At 50.7% G+C, this 20,354-nt stretch overlaps 4 protein-coding genes and 1 pseudogene across 4 annotated transcripts; 3 read left to right on the forward strand and 2 right to left on the reverse strand.

The window, feature by feature from the left end:
* Positions 1 to 3,029: 3,029 nt before the first annotated feature.
* Positions 3,030 to 5,827, forward strand: LOC136474632 (3-dehydrosphinganine reductase TSC10A-like). Its single transcript, XM_066472192.1, has 3 exons — positions 3,030 to 4,015; positions 4,129 to 4,276; positions 5,271 to 5,827. Exons 1-3 carry the CDS (start codon positions 3,485 to 3,487, stop codon positions 5,570 to 5,572), a joined length of 981 nt encoding a protein of 326 aa, XP_066328289.1. The 5' UTR covers positions 3,030 to 3,484; the 3' UTR covers positions 5,573 to 5,827.
* Positions 5,828 to 7,907: 2,080 nt separating this feature from the next.
* LOC136477957 (pentatricopeptide repeat-containing protein OTP51, chloroplastic-like) lies at positions 7,908 to 11,102 on the forward strand. The gene is made up of 2 exons (XM_066476258.1): positions 7,908 to 8,575; positions 9,010 to 11,102. The coding sequence occupies exons 1-2, from the start codon at positions 8,060 to 8,062 to the stop codon at positions 10,876 to 10,878; spliced, it is 2,385 nt and encodes a 794-aa protein (XP_066332355.1). The 5' UTR covers positions 7,908 to 8,059; the 3' UTR covers positions 10,879 to 11,102.
* Positions 11,103 to 11,177: 75 nt separating this feature from the next.
* LOC136477958 (trihelix transcription factor GT-3b-like) lies at positions 11,178 to 12,128 on the reverse strand. Its single transcript, XM_066476259.1, has 2 exons — positions 11,991 to 12,128; positions 11,178 to 11,885 (listed from the first exon to the last, which is right to left on the reverse strand). The coding sequence occupies exon 2, from the start codon at positions 11,834 to 11,836 to the stop codon at positions 11,387 to 11,389; it is 450 nt and encodes a 149-aa protein (XP_066332356.1). The 5' UTR covers positions 11,837 to 11,885; positions 11,991 to 12,128; the 3' UTR covers positions 11,178 to 11,386.
* A 2,907-nt stretch (positions 12,129 to 15,035) lies between these two features.
* LOC136470512 (uncharacterized protein At5g39865-like) lies at positions 15,036 to 15,480 on the reverse strand (annotated as a pseudogene).
* A 1,084-nt stretch (positions 15,481 to 16,564) lies between these two features.
* Positions 16,565 to 19,994, forward strand: LOC136474633 (pectin acetylesterase 8-like). Its single transcript, XM_066472193.1, has 13 exons — positions 16,565 to 16,862; positions 16,983 to 17,108; positions 17,254 to 17,336; positions 17,439 to 17,568; positions 17,718 to 17,797; positions 17,956 to 18,042; positions 18,111 to 18,235; positions 18,432 to 18,492; positions 18,700 to 18,753; positions 18,845 to 18,922; positions 19,022 to 19,127; positions 19,210 to 19,355; positions 19,466 to 19,994. The coding sequence occupies exons 2-13, from the start codon at positions 16,985 to 16,987 to the stop codon at positions 19,586 to 19,588; spliced, it is 1,197 nt and encodes a 398-aa protein (XP_066328290.1). The 5' UTR covers positions 16,565 to 16,862; positions 16,983 to 16,984; the 3' UTR covers positions 19,589 to 19,994.
* Positions 19,995 to 20,354: the final 360 nt, after the last annotated feature.

The raw sequence follows: 20,354 nt of genomic DNA on the forward strand, positions 1-20,354 counted from the left end.
TTATATTAAATAAATCTTCGCTCCAACTGATCGTCAAGCTACATACGCTATTTTTTTCTCTGGAGTTCATATATTTTTACATCATGTACTACCCGTTCTACATGTTTGTATTACAGGATCATCGTCCAGGTGATCGGACCACCTGGTGCTCGGACTTGGACTGTTCGCCGGTTGCTTCTACTCAATGCCCACTTCACCGCCGACCAGTTGACCAGACTGTTCATCGCTCGTGCTTCATCGCCAGCTACGCTGGTTACTCCTCGGTGCTCGGATTCTTCATGCTCGAGGACTAAATGGGCATACTTCACCGTATGGATGTCGCCAGCTACGCGGGAGACTCCTTAGTGCTCAGACCTCGCCAGCTACGCCGGGGACATCTCGGTGCTCGAACATCGCCAGCGACGTCGGGGACTCCTCTCTCCTCGGTGCTCGGTCATCGCCAGCGACGCTGAGGACTCCTCGCTCCTCGGTGCTCAGACATCGCCAGCGACGTGGGGGACTCCTCGCTCCTCGGTACTCGGACATCGCCAGCGACACCAGGGACTCCTCGCTCCTCGGTGCTCGGTCATCGCCAGCGACGCCGAGGACTCCTCGCTCCTCAATGCTCAGACATCGCCGGCGACGTCGGGGACCCCTCGCTCCTCGGTGCTCGGTCATCGCCAGCGACGCTGGGAACTCCTTGCTGCTAGGACGTCGCCAACTGCGCCGAGGACTCCTCGATGGTCGGACATCGCCAGCTACATCGGGAACTCATCGCTGCTCGAACGTTGCCAGCTGCGTCGAGGACTCCTCGGTGGTCGGACATCGCCAGCTACGTTGAAAACTCCTCGCTGCTCGGACATCGCCAGCTGCGTCGAGGACTCCTCGGTGGTCGGACGTCGCCAGCTACGCCGGAAACTCCTCCCTGCTCGGACGTCGCCAGCTGCGCCGAAGACTCCTCGGTGCTCGGACCTCGCCAGCGACGCCGTGGACTCTTTGCTCCTCGGTGCTCGGTCATCGCCAGCGATGCCGGGGACTCCTCGCTCCTCGGTGCTCGGTCATCGCCAGCAACACCGGGGACTCCTCGGTGCTCGGTCATCGCCAGCGACGCCGGAGACTCCTCGCTCCTCGGTGCTTGGACATCGCCAGCGATGCCCAGGACTCCTCGCTCCTCGATGCTCGGTCATCGTCAGCGACGCTGGGGACTCCTCGCTCCTCGGTGCTCGGACATCGCCAGCGACGCCGGGGACTCCTCGCTGCTCGGTCATCGCCAGTGATGCCGGGGACTCCTCGCTCCTCGGTGCTCGGCCATCGCCAGCGACGTCGGGGACTCCTCGCTCCTCGGTGCTCAGACATCACCAGCGACGCCGGGGACTCCTCGCTCCTCGGTGCTCGGTCATCGCCAGCGACGCCGGGGACTCCTCGCTCCTCGATGCTCGGATATCGCCAGCGACGCCGGGGACTCCTCGCTCCTCGGTGCTCGAACATCACCAGCGATGCCTGGGACTCCTCGCTCCTCGATGCTCGGATATCGCCAGCGACGTCGAGGACTCCTCGGTGCTCCCTTGGTGGTCGGATCTTGCTACATCTCGTCGGTGTGCTATCAAGCTGCTCCATGTTGTTCGGATCAGGGTGCTGATCTTGGGCAGCACGTTTGGGGTCTTGATACGCGCATGTCAGACGACGTCAGCAAGCTTTCAGACTTCTTTTTCTTTGACCCTGCTACAAGATTCATTCTTCATCTTCCAGCAGGCTCGGGGACTAAGTGGGCACACTTCACCTTGCGGTGAATGTGCTTGTTCTTATCTCGAGGCTATGCCTCGGGACTGGCTGTCTGGTCGGCTGGTCTTCTACTTTCTGACCCTGGCACCACGTGACTACGTCACCTACTGTTAGGCTTAGGGACTAGCTGTGGGGGTATGACCCCCGGTATCCACAAGACAAGACATGGGCCGCACCATCAGAGGTGGCCCAGCCCACAAGATCAAGGCGTGCACGGCGCTGCTCGGCGTGCACCGCAAGCTATTGTATAGTACCAAATATGATATTTTCCTTGTAACCCTATCCCTCCAGACTATATAAGGAGAGGCAGGGGTCTCCTAGTGGACACGATCCATACATCTCAATGCAATACATCAGAACACAAGATGTAGGTATTACATCATACTGACGGCCGAACCTGTCTAAATCTTATGTCTTGGTGCTTGTATTACCATCTCGCTCATGATCTCGCTCACCTCTACGACAAATCCACCATCGTGGGATACCCCTCGGTGGACTGCCGAGCATCTTTTGTCGACAGCAGGGGTCCAACAACGTTGTGGTGCGCTAGTTTGGCCGTGGGCTTGCCGGCGGCGGGGCTGTGTGTCCGTGGGCGCCCTCCCATCTGTGCCGCACTCTCTGGTTGTTCTTAGGCCGGTGAGAGCCTTCGCTGCCTCTGACGGGGGAGGGTAGAGCGCTGTTTGGGCGGTGCGCCGACATCTGTCATGTCTTTGTACGCGAAGACGGTGACAGCGTGTATGCAACGTCGGCGCGTCACCTCTGGAGGCCAGACGAGGCGACGTTGGTTGCACTAAGGCATTGCTGATGCTCAACACTTGTGGCTGCATGCTACGGGCGCTGCGCTACTTGAATGTTACGGTGGTTTCTTGACGAAAGTTTTGCTCGGCTTGTCACCGATGCCGACGATGGCGCCCGCTGTGCGTCATGTTCCTTCTTGGAGGCATCGTCAAGTTACCATCTTCCATCTTGTTGAGTTTCATCTCCGGGTGAAACCCAAATGGGTGATCCCGGACAAGCAATGGTGGCATCTTTTGATGTCACTCCCTTCGTGAAGTCATTGCTTGGAAGATCATTTGCACCCCCTACGCCAAGGACCCAGCCATCCGCCTCTCTAATAATTATGCACAAGTTCTAACCAACAAACTTCGCTGCCAGTGTCCTAGCTTTGTCATTCTCTATGATCCTTGATTGCCTTGTCTCGTCAAATGCCGGTAACAAGACCATGATCTCCTCTCTCGGATCTCCTGACGTTTTCATAGCATAAAAAAAATCATTTTATCTTTATGTTCCATTTTCCCGTTTCCTTATGGAACATGGCTACTTGTCCCGTCCAAGTGTCCAACATGGATGGCCGCGCCGCGGCCCGGTCGTGAATTCGTCAGTCACACTTGGCATTTCATCGGTCAACTTCGGCCATCGCGGCCCTCGGATGCTCATCGACCAAAAGTCCACAACCCCTCGTGTTACGCTCATCGACCACGGGCAGTACTCCGCCCTCGGAGAGTCCAGGCGAGTGTCTAGTCCTCTGCTCCCCTCCCTCGTTTCAAAGCCTCGGTGGCATCGCCGTTCTTCCCAGATCTGACAATCTGTTTGTCTTCCCCGCCCGGTCCACTCCGACGGCTGGCCCGTCGTCCTTCTTAACCCCGCCACCCCGATCCAGCCCCGCACCCCACCACGGCCCCACAACTCCACCGCTAGCAGCCGCCAACAGACTCCCATCGCAATGGCCGCGGCGCTCCTCCTGCTCCTGGTCCCGCCCGCCGGCCTACTCGCCGCGCTCGCATTCCTTGCGCGGCCCCGCGCCGCGCAGATCCCGCTCAAAGGCCGCCACGTCTTCATCACGGGCGGGTCCAGCGGCATCGGGCTCGCCATGGCCACGGCCGCGGCGCGGGAGGGCGCGCGGGTCTCCATCCTGGCTCGCAACCTCGCCCGCCTCGAGGATGCGCGCGCCGCCATCCAGCGCGACTCGGGCCGCGACGACGTCGGCGTCCACGCGGCCGACGTGCGGGACGCCGACGCCGTGGCGCGCGCGCTCCGGGAGGCCGGCCCCGTCGACGTCCTCGTCTGCAACCACGGCGTGTTCGTGCCGCAGGAGCTCGAGAGGCAGGACATGGATGAGATCAAGTGGATGGTGGACATCAACCTCATGGGCACCTTCCACCTCATCAAGGCCGCGCTTCCCGCCATGAAGGCACGCACCCGCGAGACGCGCCTCCCTGGGTCCATCGCGATCATGTCCTCCCAGGCCGGCCAGGTAGACACCGCGAGAAGTCGTTCGCTGCCTTGCCTGCCATGCAGCTAAGGTGTTCGATGTAATGCTGCTCGCTTGGGAGATTAATCTTTTTGTTGGTAACATCTTTGCTGCAGGTTGGTATTTATGGTTACACCGCGTACTCAGCGAGCAAGTTCGCTCTTCGTGGACTGGGTGAGGCGTTGCAGCATGAGGTCGTTGCGGACAACATTCATGTCTCATTGATATTCCCTCCTGACACTGAGACTCCGGGATTTGAAGAGGGTATGTGTTGCTTATGAACTGGCCAACTACATTTTAGTCCATGTCTGCTTCGGTAGCAACTAACAAGTGAAACCATGAATGCTTGAGTTATCCTCTTCGATATGGCAGTCAAGCTTTTCAACTTGGCAAAACTGAAAATATCAGGGCTACCTTTTAATGAAAATATTGTTTATTACTCACTTCAGAAACTGATCTCAGCAATCAGCAACACTAGGCTCTGTTCGCTTGAGCTATAAACCGGCTTTAGGGGGTGTTTGGTTGCCCCTCCTAAATTTTAGTCGCTGTCCCCTCGAATGTTTGGACACATGCATGGAGTATTAAATATAGACTAATTACGAACTAATTGCATAGTTTGCGACTAATTTGCGAGACGAATCTTTTAATCATAATTAGTCTATGATTTGACAATGTTTTGCTACCGTAAACATGTGCTAATGACGGATTAATTAGGCTTAAAAAATCCGTCTCGTGGAGTACTGACGGATTATGTAATTTGTTTTTTTATTAGTATCTAAATACCTCATGCAACATCCTCCCGACATACCTCCTAAATTTTAGTCACTGGATCCAAACACCCCCTTAATCCATACAAATCAGTCGTGGAACAATGTTTTACTCTCACAACAAATCAGCCGAACAAATGAGCAGAATCCGCTAGTGTAAATCAGTATTTTAAAAATCGTAGACCAAAGAATGCTGCTACGGTGAGTATTTTACACTCCCATTTGTTTCATTCCTTGCATGGCTCATAGTTGCTATAGTGAATATTTTACATTCTCATTTGTTTCATTCGGTGCATGGCTCATAGGAGTAGTTGCTACAGTGAATATTTTACCCTCCCTTTTGTTTCATTCTGCGCATGGCTCATAGTATGATCTCATTTCTTTTCGGTAGTGCATGTTTCGGGCAGAGTGAAAAATTGTCACTAAGCTTGGCATCCTAAGTCTACACATTTTGTTACTGAACGCTGAGCATGTGGTTTGCCTAATTTCAGAGCACAAGAGGAGGCCAGAATTGACAAACATCATGGCAGGATCCTCTGGTGGAATGAAGGCCGATGATGTTGCCAACAAGGCTCTGGACGGCATCAAATCTGCAAAATTCATTGTCCCCTGCAATTTTGAGGGCACAATGTTAGCTGTAGCCACTGCTGGTTTATCCCCGCAGAGCTCCCCGCTAATGGCATTCATAGAGGTGATTGGCGCTGGACTCATGCGGTTTGTGGCACTTTGTTTCCAATGGAATTGGTTCTCTACCATAGAGAGCTATTATGCCAAGAACAAGAAGAGCCAGTGATAACACAAACCATACCTGGACATTATTTTCCTAGTTTTCATGAGAGTCAAAAGAAACAAATAAATGACAGTGTGACCTAATCTAAATGTAGCGTGGTACTAGAGAAGTTGAAGTTATCTTTTTCTTTTCACTGATTTTGACGACCTATATGTGGAGCGCGCTACTTTTGCAAATGATTAAAGCCGTACTTTTGCAAATGATTAAAGCCGTGTTTGATTGCTTGCTTCAGAGCGAGATCATGTGTATATCCTTCCGTAATAACTAAACTCTCATCAAGGAAGAAATTCGAGGCCCGAGATGGCTTCCCCGCTCCCTTTGCGCATCGGCGTGCCCCACGTGTTGCAATCAAATTTCAGTATTGTCTTTTGCTAATTATATAAACCATCTCTTCTTGAAAGCACTCATAACACATGAGCCATTTCTTCTTGAAAACACTCATAACACATCGATATTTGGTTATCTCAGCAATTGAAAGCCTAAATGATATTGCCTAGCTTCAAAAGCACTTCACGTCTCACAACTTGGATGCTATGTCTGACACTGTACAAATTAAAACAACGCCTTTGAAGTTGAAGACAACTGTCTTTTGCCATCCTCTGCTTTTGTTGTTGATGGTCGCCTTCTATGTAAAAGCACTACATTCATGCTAGTACCATGTATGTAAATTATGAATGTGACATTCAGATCCTCAACTATCAGCGCTTGCAATATTTTTCTCTGTTCTAATCTGTTTATCATCATTTATCGTGCATGCCCCTATATAAGTACTATGTTTTGTTCCTTGCCACCTTTGTGCATAGCTGCCTATCTTCTAGTATTGTACTCTCTCTGTCCTAAAATAAGCTAAATTCTAGCTACGTAAATAAATATAAATACATAGCTAGTATTATTTTATTTATTTTGAGATGGAGGGAACAAATACTGCTGCCATAGTGCCATCTGCACTTTAGTGACACACCGCACACATGTTTTCATTTATATTTATCCAAATTCGCCAAATATCGGCAGGGAGTTACATCTAAGGTGGTGTCTGATCTCCAAAACTAAAATGGCTCCGTCTCTTATGATTTTCACTGAGAACGGCTCCTTCTGCGAAACGTTCAGTAGAGCTCCTTTGGACGAGCTGGAGCCGGAAAGAAGTCCTACCAAACAGGCCCTAGGTAAACACAGGGAAACATAAAGATCGGAGGAATTTGAATGAATTGCAGTGTGCTAACATGTTTGTTAAGCGAAACGGTAATCCTAGCGCCCGAACGTCTGGCGCGCGACACGTCCGGACGCCGCGCCCTTTCCACCACCCCCCACCCCCTCCGCGGGAATAGAATGGGTCCCCCCCTGTCACCCCGTTCCCCCACCGCGCCCCATGTCCCAAGAGCACGAAAACACTTCAAGTGTAACATCGTAAAACATATGAAAAAACTATATAGAGCAACATCGGAATATGAATACTGTAACATGAAAAAAATATGTAGTGTAACATCGAAAAACATGTACTGCAACATCGAAAATTATGTACTGCAACATAAAAAAACATGTATTGCAACATCGAAAAATATGTACTGCAACATCGAAAAAATATGTGCTACAACATCGAAAATTGTGTACTACAACATCAAAAATTATGTGCTGCAACATCGAAACATATGTAATGCAACATCTCAAATAGTAGTACCTCAACATCGCAAAAATCAAACCATGAAACATGGGAATGGAAACATTTGAAAATCATCTGCTGCAACAACCAAAAATCCCATTGCAACGTTCGAAAATCATCTGTTGCAACCTAAAAAAAACAATTGCAACACGGAGAAACAGCAAAAAATGACGTACAAACAACATGGGATTGGTTCGAGGTACAGGCTGCTCTAGCCCTGCCCCATCACCTTCAAGCTCGTCCGGAGGGAGGAGGGAATATGACTGATTGAGAGGACCGACCTACCTCGTTGGAGCCGCCGCCGTCGTCCTCGTCTCCGGTGGGGGAGTAGGAGCCGGGTCACTAGGGAGCACGGGGTCGCGGAGGGGTGAGGGAGGGAGCGCCGGCGGGCTGGCGGGGCGACACCGAGGTGGCATGCGGTGTCCATCCCGACGCGCGGGCAGGACAATAGTAGAATCGGAGGGCGCGCGAGTGCTGCAGGAGTGAGCGGTCGAGAGGATAAGGATGAGTGCGGGAGCAGCTTGCGGCACATGTGGGTTGGTTAGACGTTCCCCAGTTTTTTGTGTGCGGGTCCGGACGGAATGGATGCCCGCACTGTATCATTATAGCAAGCTAAAGAGACCCGATTCCCATGCCTGTATTTTGACCCGGAGCGTGCGAATGGAGATTAGCGAACGAAAAAAAAAAAAAATCGGACTGCGGGCTCCTGGCGAGAGCGAGAGGCCAAGCCAAGGTGAAGGTCTACTGCAGGTCTGCAGCTGTGCGGAAAGATTAGGCTGCTCCGTGCAGCGGTGACCGTTGAGCAGAGAAGCTGCTATCCGGTGGATTCGTTCATGGCCACCGCCCCTCCTTGCACCTGTGCCTGCGGCGCTCCGTCCCCATCGCTGCGATGCCCTCTCGCCCTGCCGCTCCCCTTCTCTTCCCCTCATCCCGCCGTCCGGCTCGCCGCCCCGCCGCTTCACGCGCGCCGTCTCGCCGTGTCTCGTCCAAGGGCAGCGTCAGCGCTGGAAGCCCTCGTGCTGGAGTCTGACGACGAGGATGAGGACGAGAATGAGGACGAGGAAGCGGCGGAGTCCGGGGCTGGCCTGTTCCAGGGTGAGGAGTGGGCGGCGACCGCCGACGAGAGGGACGCGGTGAGGTCCCCCGAGCTGGAGGTGTTCGAGCTCGAGGAGCTGCCGGAGCAGTGGCGTCGGTCCAGGATCGCTTGGCTCTGCAAGGAGCTCCCCGCCTACAAGCACTCCACCTTCACCCGCATCCTTAACGCCCAGAGAAAGTGGATCACCCAGGACGACGCCACCTACGTCGCCGTCCACTGCCTCCGCATCCGCCACAACGCCGCCGCATTCCGGGTTAGTGTTCAGTACCCCGCACTCTTACCTCTCTGGCTCCCTCCAATAGTCTCATTACCTGTTTGATCAACTGCTTCTTACATTGAGTATATCTATGTGCTTACAAGCTGAAGTTATTGCTCACCAACTGTTCGGTGAATCGCCTAATAGTTAAGGCCCGTTTAGATCCAAAATTTTTTGGATTTTGGCTACCGTAGTACTTTCGTTTGTATTTAACAATTAGTGTCTAATTATAGACTAATTAGGTTCAAAAGTTTCGTCTCGCGATTTCTCACATAACTGTGCAATTAGTTTTTTTTCCGTCTACATTTAGTACTACATGTATGTGCCGCAAGATTCAATGTGACGGGTACTGCGCAAAATTTTTTGGAATCTAAACAGGCCCTTGTATAGGCACAATCGGTTGACATGCATGATTCGATAAATGCTTTCAGGTGTACAGCTGGATGGTACGGCAGCACTGGTACCGCTTCAACTTTGCGCTAGCCACAAGGGTGGCCGATTGTCTTGCCAGAGAAGGCAAGGTTGGGGAGTGCCGAGAGGTGTTTGATGCGATGATCAAGCAAGGCCGAGTGCCGGCGGAATCCACCTTCCACATATTGGTGGTTGCATATCTCAGTGTTGCTAGGGGGCGTTCTCTTGAGGAGGCATGCACCATCTACAACCAGATGATACAGATGGGTGGCTATAAGCCTCGACTCAGCCTGCATAATTCACTGTTCCGTGCACTTGTCAGTAAAACAGGAGGCACTGCGAAGCACAATCTCAGGCAGGCTGAATTTGTCTACCACAATATAGTCACAAGTAACCTTGCGGTGCACAAGGATATTTATGTGGGGCTCATCTGGCTCCACAGCTATCAAGATGTCATTGATAGAGACAGGATCAAAGCTCTTAGGGACGAGATGAAGCGAGCCGGGTTTGAGGAGAGCACTGATGTGCTGGTGTCACTGATGAGAGCCTTCTCCAAGGAAGGGGATATTGAAGAAACTGAGGCAACATGGCATTGGCTTCTTCGGAGTGGTTGTGAGCTTCCTGCGCAGGCTTATATCTGCCGAATGGAGCTTTATGCACGCACTGGTGAGCCTATGAAATCCCTAGAAATGTTCAAGGAGATGAAGAATCAGAACATCCCTCCTAATGTCGCATCATATCATAAGATTATTGAGATTATGGCAAAAGCTAGAGAGATAGAGATTGCAGAAAAACTCATGGACGAGTTTGTTGAAAGTGATATGAAACATCTGATGCCATCCTTTCTTGACTTGATGTATTTGTATCTGGATATGGATATGCATGAGAAATTGGAACAGACTTTCACAAAATGCCTTGGCCGATGTCGTCCAAATAGAATATTATACACCATTTATCTGGAATCAGTTGTGAGGATTGGGAATGTCTCAAAGGCCGAGGAGACCTTTGGTGAAATGCATAAAAATGGGATGATAGGTACTAATGCTAAGTCTTGCAACATCATGCTTAGAGGCTATCTTTCAGCAGAGGACTATCAGAAAGCTGAGAGCATTTATGAGTTAATGTGTAAAAAGAAGTATGATATACCAATGGATTCTTTGGAGAAACTTCAAAGTGGCCTCCTCAGTAGCAAGAAAGTTGTTAAGCCACCAAAACCTGTGAGTATGAAGTTGGATGAAGAGCAGCGTGAGATTTTGATTGGTTTGCTCCTTGGAGGCACTCAAATAGAATCTCATGCACAGAAAGGGGTCTACATTGTCAATTTTAAGTTCCAGGAAGATTCTAATACTCATTCAGTTCTAAGGGTGCATATTCATGAACGTTTCTTCGAATGGCTGCCTTCAGTACGCAGATCACTAAACACTGAGAGCGAGATCCCTTATCGGTTTTCAACCATACCTCATGCACATTTTGGTTTCTTTGCAGATCAGTTCTTTCAGAAAGGTCAGCCTGTTCTCCCAAAACTCGTCCATAGGTGGCTTTCCCCACGGGTTCTGGCATATTGGTTCATGTTTGGGGGCTTCAGACTGCAATCGGGCGATATTGTTCTTAAGGTCAGTGGCGGGAACATTGATGGTGCTGAGAGAATTGTGAAAACCTTGCAAACACAATCTTTAACATGTAAAGTGAAGAGGAAAGGAAGATTCTTTTGGATAGGTTTTCAGGGAAGCAATGCCGACTCTTTCTGGAGAATAGTTGAACCTTATGTATTGGACAGTTTTGCTAGTTCTACTGAGGAAAGTCACAATGTAGGTTCTGATGACTTGCAAGATAGTGATGCATATTATGATGATGATACACAGAGGCATGATAGAGAAAGTGATGAGTGAGGACATACTTTGTTCACAAGCAGTCTACAGGCTCTGTAACTTCATCAAAATTATGAGAAGTCTATAAATTTGGTTAGAGGTACGTCATGCATACTTTCCTACTAACACCTGTCACCCAGATTGATCTATCATCTATCCCACTGATCGTCTGCGGTTGTAGTCTTGTACTCTAGACAGTCCTTGAACAGAAAGATATATGGGTAGCTTGGTGGATTCCCATGTCAGTTTTCGATTTGCACATATGTTCAGTTTTTGCTGTCCATTCGTTTGTTGGGCTCCAAGATTTCCAGCAGAAAATGCGCCATGTTCAGAAAGCCAGTTACAATTACGACAGCATATTGGAACATGCCACTTTGCAATGCAACCTAGAGCTTAAAAATTCACCTGCAATCACCTAACACTATTTCCATGTGAAGAAGAATGAACATAACAATCCTAGTCAACTAGTATATATATTAAGCTATCCTAATTTCTTGCTGGAGCTACCATGGAATCCTAGGTCCCTAGACTAGAGATCTCCTTGCAAGAGCCTGGTCAGCAAGCTTGTCAGAAGCGCATCCCTTCTCTCAGCCCTGTCCTCCTCCCTCATCCTCCTCTGCTCCTCGCGCTCCACCCATGCCTGCTCCAGCATCAGTCTCTCCTGCTCTATCCTCCGCATCGATTGCCGCCATTGCTCTTCGAAGAACAGCCGCTCCTGCGCCTGCCTCGCCATCATCTCCTGACGCTGCACATCCAGGCGGAGCTGCTGCTCGAAGAAGTCGCGCAGCAGGCCACGAATGGCGGACGTCGTCGTCGACGTCTGCGCGGCCTTCTTGTTTCTGCTTCGTCGGGGCGGCTCGTCGCCGCCGCCGCCGCCGTCGTCAGGTTCCTCGCGTCCCGACGGATCAGCCGATCTTTTCTGCTTCTTTCTACCGGCTGCTCCGACCGGTTCAGACCCATGGAGCTGCTGGCTCTGCATGTTTCTTGTCGTCGTCGTCTTCTCTTCTGGTCCAGATGTTTCGTTTTCCCTGGTGAAAATGACTGGTTGGTTACAATGACAAACATGGAGGCACCAGTCCTTGTTGCGATTCTCGACAGTCTTGAACGGAACCGATGTGGATGAAGAGACTGACCTTGTTGTAGCGTCCGACGAGGTTCTTCCTCGCTACCACTCTTCAGTATTCGGGGATGCAGCGCCGCTGATCTCTGCGCGTGCGCCCCCGAAGCTGCGATGCGCCCTCGCCCCTGCGCGCCCCGCTGTGGCAGCAGCAGCACCCTCTCGGCCTCACCCGCTCCTGCCTGCCCGCGCGCCGTCAGATTTTGCATTCCCAGGCGTGGCGCGACTACATAAGGAAACGCGTACGTGCTGGTGAATGTGGAAGGCGAGACCGCGTGGGGGGCGTCTGACACGACCGGGAGACGGGATTAGCCAGACAGCGGCCGTCGGTTTTTTTCCCTTTCGTGTTTTTTCATCGCCTTTCTGACGCTTCCTGACCTCCTCGACGCTGCAAAATTCACCGTTTCACACATCCCCTGCAGTGTGAATGGCTTTGCTCCTGTCCACACGGGCAGTACAGCTCGCCACGTCATCCTGGAATGGATCCCCGTGGTCTGGTCGCCCGACATGTTGATCCGTACTATGACCGTATGGAATGCCGCCGATGGGACATCTCGCGACGCGCACTTGTTTGTTTCCAGGTGCAGCGGCTAGCCGCTAGCGACATTGACCCGTGAACTCTTCCGGGGGCGAAGACAGAATAAATGGTCACGGGTCTGAGTCGGTACTTAACTACTCATATAAGTAGTTTATAGGTTGCAACAATATAATATACTAATCGATTATCCGGGCTTTAAAAATTTGTCGCATCTTTTCATAGCCGTTATGAAAACTATTACCCTTGTTGCTACATGGTCTCTAAGCCTACCATCTACTACAAATACATCATTCCCACCTTGTCCCTTATTGCAATATCTGAACAGGTAACAATATAAACAAAAACACCAATCCACGTTTTCCCTATACTCTAGGCAATCATATTTAGTGAACTATTCATGTTGAAGTATCTTCATCATTATTCTCATTATCACCTGATGCGGGTAATTTTCTTTTAAAGAATCTTTCCAACGTGCTTTGATTACCTATGAAATTAGTCACATAATAAAAATTAAAACAGATAGATACTAAATTACTAATGTGCAAGTAATATACTATTAAAAGTCACTAGTGATTATTGAAATGCAACTATGCAAGCTATACTAAAGTAGATAGATACCTGACATTTCGCCGGAATGAAAGAGCACGTTCTTTGGTGGAAAGCCTTAAGACCTCATATTTCGGAGTAGATTGTTTTAATTAGCAATTGTAGAATAGGGTATTTGAGGTACCTGGACAGGCAGACAGAAGATGGGCAGAGAGTTTATCGCCGCCGGCCACCAGTAAGTCGTCACTGTGATTTGCGCCTAGCGTCTTTGAGACGCGAGACAGAGAACGAACGAGTGGCCGCTGGGCGCTAGGCACCGGCGCCGCCTGCCAAATGCTAGAACAATGGAGATCGGAAATATGAAACGATGACTGCTCAGTCCAGGGCTCCAGGCTGTAGCGGAGGTCAGAGGCAAACGTTTGGCCTTCTGGGCTGCTGCCTGTACAGTATGTGGTTGTAATTTACATTCACATAATGTAATCACGTTTCAGGTCTAGGAAGCAGAAAATGGACCGAACTGCTGGGCTACCAACTTGCTGGGGTCCAACATATTTTCTTTGCCAAATGCTAGAGCAATGGAGATCGGAAAGATGAAACGATGACTACTCAGTCCAGGGCTCCAGGCTGTAGCGGAGGCCAGAGGCAAACGTTTGGCCTTCTGGGCTGCTGCCTGTACAGTATCTGGTTGTAATTTACATTCACGTAATGTAATCACGTCTCAGGTCTAGGAAGCAGAAAATGGACCGAACTGCTGGGCTACCAACTTGCTCCAACATATTTTATACTGACAGCGTGTTTAGTTGGGTGGAAGTTGAAAATTTGGCTACTGTAGCATTTTTCGTTTTTATTTGGTAAATAGTGTTCAATCGTAGACTAATTAGGCTCAAAACGTTCGTCTCGCAATTTTCAACCAAACTGTGCAATTAGTTTTTTTTCATCTACATTTAATGCTCCATGCATGTATCGTAAGATTCGATATGATAACTACTGTAGCACTTTTTTTAGAATTTGGAGTGGAAACTAAACACGCGCTGAGGTCCGGTGATAAATCGCTGGCTATAAACAGGCTACGGCAAAGTCGTCGGTGTAGGGCGACCCCGATGCCTTCCCGCTTCGCCCTGTCTTTTCGTTCAGCACGGCTCGGGGGCGCTGGCAGGAAGGGCGGCCGTCAACGCATCCGCCGCGCGCCTTCTCGCACGACAACGATGACGTGCACGCAGCACGCAACACAGCACGCACGCGCGCCTGGCCAGATCGGAACATCGCTGACAGTCGGAACGCGCCGCCACCGCCCGGCCCGGCCGTTCTTGAGCATTTTTACCCTTTCCGAAGGAGGAGGAGCGTCACGATGAGGCCATTTATGATTAGTGCAGGTGACGGTATCACGGTGCATCTAGTCACATGCGTGTCAGCGTGTGGGCAGCGGCGGCGGCAGTACGACAGATCGAGCAGCCGAATCCTGCAAGGGTGCCGTGCTCCGTGCAGAGGCATCCGGCGCTTTTCTGCAGATTCGCCCCGGCCCTGCCCCCGTCACCCCGCCAGGCTTCAGTGCCACTACTCCAATGTCCAATCCACTGACCACCGCAAAACGAAGATGCCGGCGAGAGAGACGCCGTCCCCAGCTCTTGGCGCCAGTTTCCGCGCTCCACCGAGGTGCACCACCACCGGGGCCATCGACCACGCGGCATGGCGTGGCGGCGTCAACATACAGGTTCTGTTCTAGTAGTTCTACCGGGGTCCGGGGCTCCTGGGCTAGATTTCACACCTTAGCAAGGCTGGGCCGAATTCTAGAGGGTGCGAACGGCCCGTTGCCACAGAGTCTACTGGTGGCGATGACAATAATTGGGTGGGGGTCGCTTACTGTCAAGGATAAGGGGGCGTTTTATTCAGCTAGCGGCTCCTAAATTTAGTAGCTTTAGTTTTTTTTAGTAACTTTTTATCAAACACTTTGACTAAATACGACTAAATGATATTTAGCTAACTAGTAACCCAAAGCTTACTAAAAGGGACTAAAAGTCCACCTGGACAGGTGGTGCCCCTCATAATTGCCCTGTCCCCGCAGGCGTCGCAGACGAAGGTCAGGTCCTGCCCGGCCGCGTCGTCGAGGAGCCGACGGAGCTGGCCGGTCTCGTTGAGCTGCCGTACCTCGTCTGCGCCGCCGACGAGGCGGCTGCCGATGAACAGCTGCGGGAGCGCGAAGGCGCGTCCCCGTGCGGCCAGTAGCGCCTTGAGCTCCCGGCGGAGCACGGCGTCCATGGACACGTCCCGCTCGTCCTCGGCGACGCGGAACCCGCGTAGGATGGCGTGCACCGCTGTGCAGTCAGCGAACGTGCCCCTGGTGGTGGTGGTACGTTAGCGACCGCGTCAGCTGGAACGGCTTCTTGCAGCCGCCTCCGGCCGCACCGCTGCCACAGTCCTCCATCTCACGCGCCGCCGCCGGCGCCGCAGCCAGGTTCTTTGGCTACGGTGGTTACCGGGAGGCGAGGAAAGGGGGAGGAAGACAAAGAGGATCTCGCTGGAGCTCATCTTGACCGGATCTCGCTGGAGCTCACCGGCAGGCAGGCACTTCTTCCTCCCCTTCTCCGTTGGCCAGTTCTCCTTCCTCCCCTTCTCCGTCGGCCGATGCTCATTCCTCCCCTTCCCCGCCGGCCAAATGCCTGGGGCAGGAGCTTAGGGGCGTTTTTGGCATCCTAAACATGCACATGTCAAGTTTAGTCACAATTAATCCACCAAACCAAACGCTGCCTGACTAAAATTTAGGAGGTGGGAACCAAGAGCGTGTTCGGCTGGCTGGCTGGCCCGCCCACTCATGAGGCACTGTTTACATGAACAGTGTCTTCCAGCCATAACAATATTTTTCTCTCACGACAATCCAGCCGGAACAATATTTTTTGCTTATTAATTAGGCAGCCGAACACTCCCCCAAAAGGCCCTAACGGGGTAAGGCCCACCTCCGCTGTAAAATTACAGTAGCATGGCACTTATCACGTGAGCTCCAGCCACCGAGGCCGGCAGACATTCCAGGAGATAATCCGTGTCTGTCTGATCCCCAGCACAGTCTCCGAGGGTGTATTTGCTATCGTATTCGTGTACGGTATACGGCAGCGAGGATATTGGAAAGGCCTCGTTGATATTACACGAGACGCCGGATATCGCAGCGAGGACGAGGCTGGAAGTGACGAATCTCAGCAAGGCGTACACGGCCGAGCACCTGACATTTTCACTTCCCTGCATTCCCTCCAGGAATCATTCAGAAGCAGCAGAGTTCGCCCCTCCTCTACCCCCACTCTCCTTCTAGAGCAACACGTATGACGATCGCGTGCACAAGCACAGCCCATAGCATGTACGAATCTCAGCGATTCAATTCACTACCCGCAGTCCCCACCACAGCATCTACGGCGCTGTACAGCATTGCGGTCGGGCCATTACCGCTCCTCCAGACAACAGACAGAAACGGCAGCAATTGAATGGCACCCTGTGGCGTGGTGATCGTTGCGTCGGGTACGCGCGCACCCGGCACCCCGGCCAAACAACCAGGCACGCAAAAGGGACGAAGGCACAAAAGACGCGCCCGGCCCGGCGGTCGGCGCGGGAAGGGAGAGCGGAAGGGCCGACGCTCGGCAGGCGTCAGGCGCCAGTCACGCGGTGGGGGGGAACCCGAAAAGAGAAAGGGCAGGGCTGGGATACCTTTCGCGCTGTTGCCTGGCTGTTACTGGGTTCCCCGTTCTGCTGCTCTGCTCGGCCCTCTGCCCCTGGCCTGCCGGCCTCCCTCCTTCCCTCCCCGTGACTCGCCGCGGCGTCCAGGTTCGTTTCCGTCTAGTACAGCGGCTGGTTTGGTTCTGCTGGGTGGATGCGTGCTTCCGTCGGCTGGTTTCAGCGGCACGCGCCGTCCGTCTCATCTCTCGCTTGCGGCTTGCTTCTCAGGGATGGCGGACGGGAGCCTCTACGCCTGGTGGTGCTGTGCCGTAGCCTGCGCGCTGGCGCTTGTCGCAGCGGACGGCTTACTCGTGGACATCACCTATGTGGAAAGCGCCGTGGCCAAAGGAGCAGGTGAGCGCAGCTAGCTGCTCTTCTTCACCGATTCATTCATTCCCTGCCGCAGCACGTCGGTCCTGCGCAGTGTGCGGTTGGTGTCCCGTGGATATCGAAGGGTCTGATGCGTCTATGCCTGATGGATGGATGTTTTCGTTCCCAGTGTGTTTGGATGGTAGCGCGCCGGCGTATCATCTCGCCCGCGGCTCCGGCTCCGGTGAGAACAGCTGGCTGGTCCATTTCGAGGTTAGCTTCTTCCAACTTGCAAGGAGAATAATGGTCGATCTGCTTCAACTATTTTTATATGTTCAGTTCAACTCAGTGCAGTAGTGCACTCAATTGCTGCAGGGTGGAGGATGGTGCAACAATGTCACGACCTGTCTGCAGCGGAAGGGCACGCGGTTGGGGTCGTCCAAGGAGATGGCGACGCAGATTGCCTTCTCCGGAATCCTGAGTGACACGCCGGATGGCAACCCAGGTACTGAATTTTCAGTAGTAGCTGCCCGGTGGAGAATTACTCTCTCTTTACTGCTGTAGTACTGCAGTATCATCTTCGTTTTGTAGCAATTCAGACCACCTAGACCTGTAGCTTCACATGCTGAATGCCTGTGCAACCATCGAAACCAGACTTTTACAGTTGGAACAAGGTCAAGGTTCGGTACTGCGATGGTTCATCTTTCACTGGCGATGTCGAAGAAGTTGATCCTGTGAGTCCATACTCCATGATTTCTCAATCTTCTGCTTTTTTTTTTTAAAAAAAAGATCCTGTGTTTTTTTCTTCTTTTCTTTCAGATCATATCATGTTGCAAGAAAATCTACTACCATGACGCCCCACCTAATTTCCCCTCTTTTGCCTTTTGTTTAGACAAAAAAGCTACACTATAGAGGTGCGAGGATATGGCAAGCTGTCATGGAGGACCTGCTTGCCAAAGGGATGGACAAAGCTGAAAATGTGTGCATTCTTACACGCATAGTTCTTGGCAACCATAATGGTTCGCAAGACTAACTAGATTGAGGCAGGCTCTAATTTCAGGCTGTTCTGCTGGCGGTTTAACCTCCATACTACACTGTGACAGATTTCATGACCTTCTGCCGCCGGCTGCGAGAGTTAAATGCCTTTCTGATGCTGGGTTCTTCATTAATGAGTAAGACAATATCACTTCCACTAGTAGCCATCCCACAGCAAAAAGAAAAACCACAAATGTGATTTTTGAGCCTTTAAAATATAGTTCACATTATAATAAACAAAGTGCACTTACCTGGGAACAAACAAAATGGCTCATATAGCCTTTTCTGGACACTGGAATGCTTTTCTAACATATATGATCCTTTTGCTGACAGGAAAGATGTTGCTGGAGTTGGGTACATTGCTGCTTTTTTCAACGATGTGGTTACAACACATGTACACACTTTTTACTTACCCTTTGTAGTACTAATAAATGATGAATATCATGTGGGGACAATTGCAACACATCCATTGCAAGATAACGAGAGGATTCCTACGCCTCAGTTCAGCTGATTAAATGAAACTTATTTCATTTTGCAAGTTCGGAATACATTGTTCACCTGTTATTCTATAAGCTGATTACATTGTTTTCAAATGGCTTAGGGGTCAGCAAAGAATTTACCGCCTTCATGCACTTCGATGTTACCTCCAGGAATGGTAAGATATAAATTGCAAGCAGCATCACAATGCACCTGTAGCCAGGCAACACATTTCACGCACTCAAAAGTACATCTTGCTTTGGATGCAGTGCTTTTTCCCCCAGAACGAGGTGAAACAGATACAGACACCTCTATTCATCCTCAACGCAGCATATGATTCATGGCAGGTTATCATTCGAGGATCTTCGTAACTGTAAATATGGGTGTCTTCCGTTATTGTTACCAACCTTTCTGGTGTTGTTGTCATATACACATTCTTGCTGCAGGTAAGGAACATTTTGGTGCCAGGAGTTGCTGACCCTCATGGTCAATGGCATAGCTGTAAGCATGACATAGGCCAGTGCTCTGCATCGCAGCTACGGGTATTGCAGGGTTGGTGCTATTACGTCTGCATTTTCCAACAGGCCTGCTATGTCCATGCTTAACTAGTCATGTGGTTCAACATTCGGTGCAGGATTCAGGGGTGATTTTCTGAAGGAAGTGTCTGAACAGTGGAACTCCGACTCAAGAGGGTTGTTCATAAACTCATGCTTCGTGCACTGCCAGTCTGAGTCGCAGGAGCTATGGCTCTCATCTGACTCCCCCATGCTCGGAAACACAGTAATGCACCAAAAACCCTGAAGCTTACATTTCCAATTGAATTAACTCGTGCTTTCAAAGCATGAGTACATTTTATGTTCAACCTAACGGAGTTTTTCTCACCTGTGCAGACAATAGCAAACGCTGTTGGCGACTGGTTCTTCAACCGCAGCTCCTTCCAGAAGATAGACTGCCCGTACCCTTGTGACTCGACCTGTCACAATCGGATCTACGAGGACTCATCACAAGCATAGCAATTACAGTGGCCTCACTTCGTACTGCCATTCACCATGTTATCACATTTGACGCTCCAGCATTGCTAACAGTAGGGCAATGCGTTGATAGCCATTGATTTTTCATGAATAAGATCCGGTGCCGACGGCTAACTCGGTTGGTACCTGTCGGGGATCACTGCTACCCGGAGAGGAGGAGCTGATAACCATCAATATTGATTCATCCGAGCAGTCAAGAGCGCGACTACAGCTCCAACCGATCCTTAGGATCACAAATGAGAGAATAAAGTTTATATTATTCTTAATCATTTCTTACATCACTTTTAATACAACATCAGAGTATAATAATTATTGTACAACAACGGAATATAAACATATGATCAGAATTGCAGCGAAAATAAATATCTATTCATGGCATGATGAAGCATTGATATGTAAACTAGGACAACATATTATAAACTTTCATTTATAAAAATATTTATTGAGTTATAAATAAAAACTATGATCGCAGCGTAAAGAAAATTCTCTCTGAGCCCACCAGGAGGAATCCACACACAACAGTCAGCTTTAGCATCCACCTGTCACCTGCAACAGGAGAAAAAACCCTGAGTACTCAATTATACTCAGCAAGACTTACCCGACAGGAGAAAAGAAAAGACTCCAAGGATATGCAAGGCTATCTGGCTTGTGGGTTTATCGCATTTGCAGTAAGCATTACTAAGCGTGCGTCCTTATATTCGATTTTTATTAATAGCCGCATTGGTTCATTAACTAACCATTCTATGTA

This window comes from Miscanthus floridulus, chromosome 8 (assembly GCF_019320115.1).
Source record: "Miscanthus floridulus cultivar M001 chromosome 8, ASM1932011v1, whole genome shotgun sequence".
NCBI classification, from domain to species: domain Eukaryota; kingdom Viridiplantae; phylum Streptophyta; class Magnoliopsida; order Poales; family Poaceae; genus Miscanthus; species Miscanthus floridulus.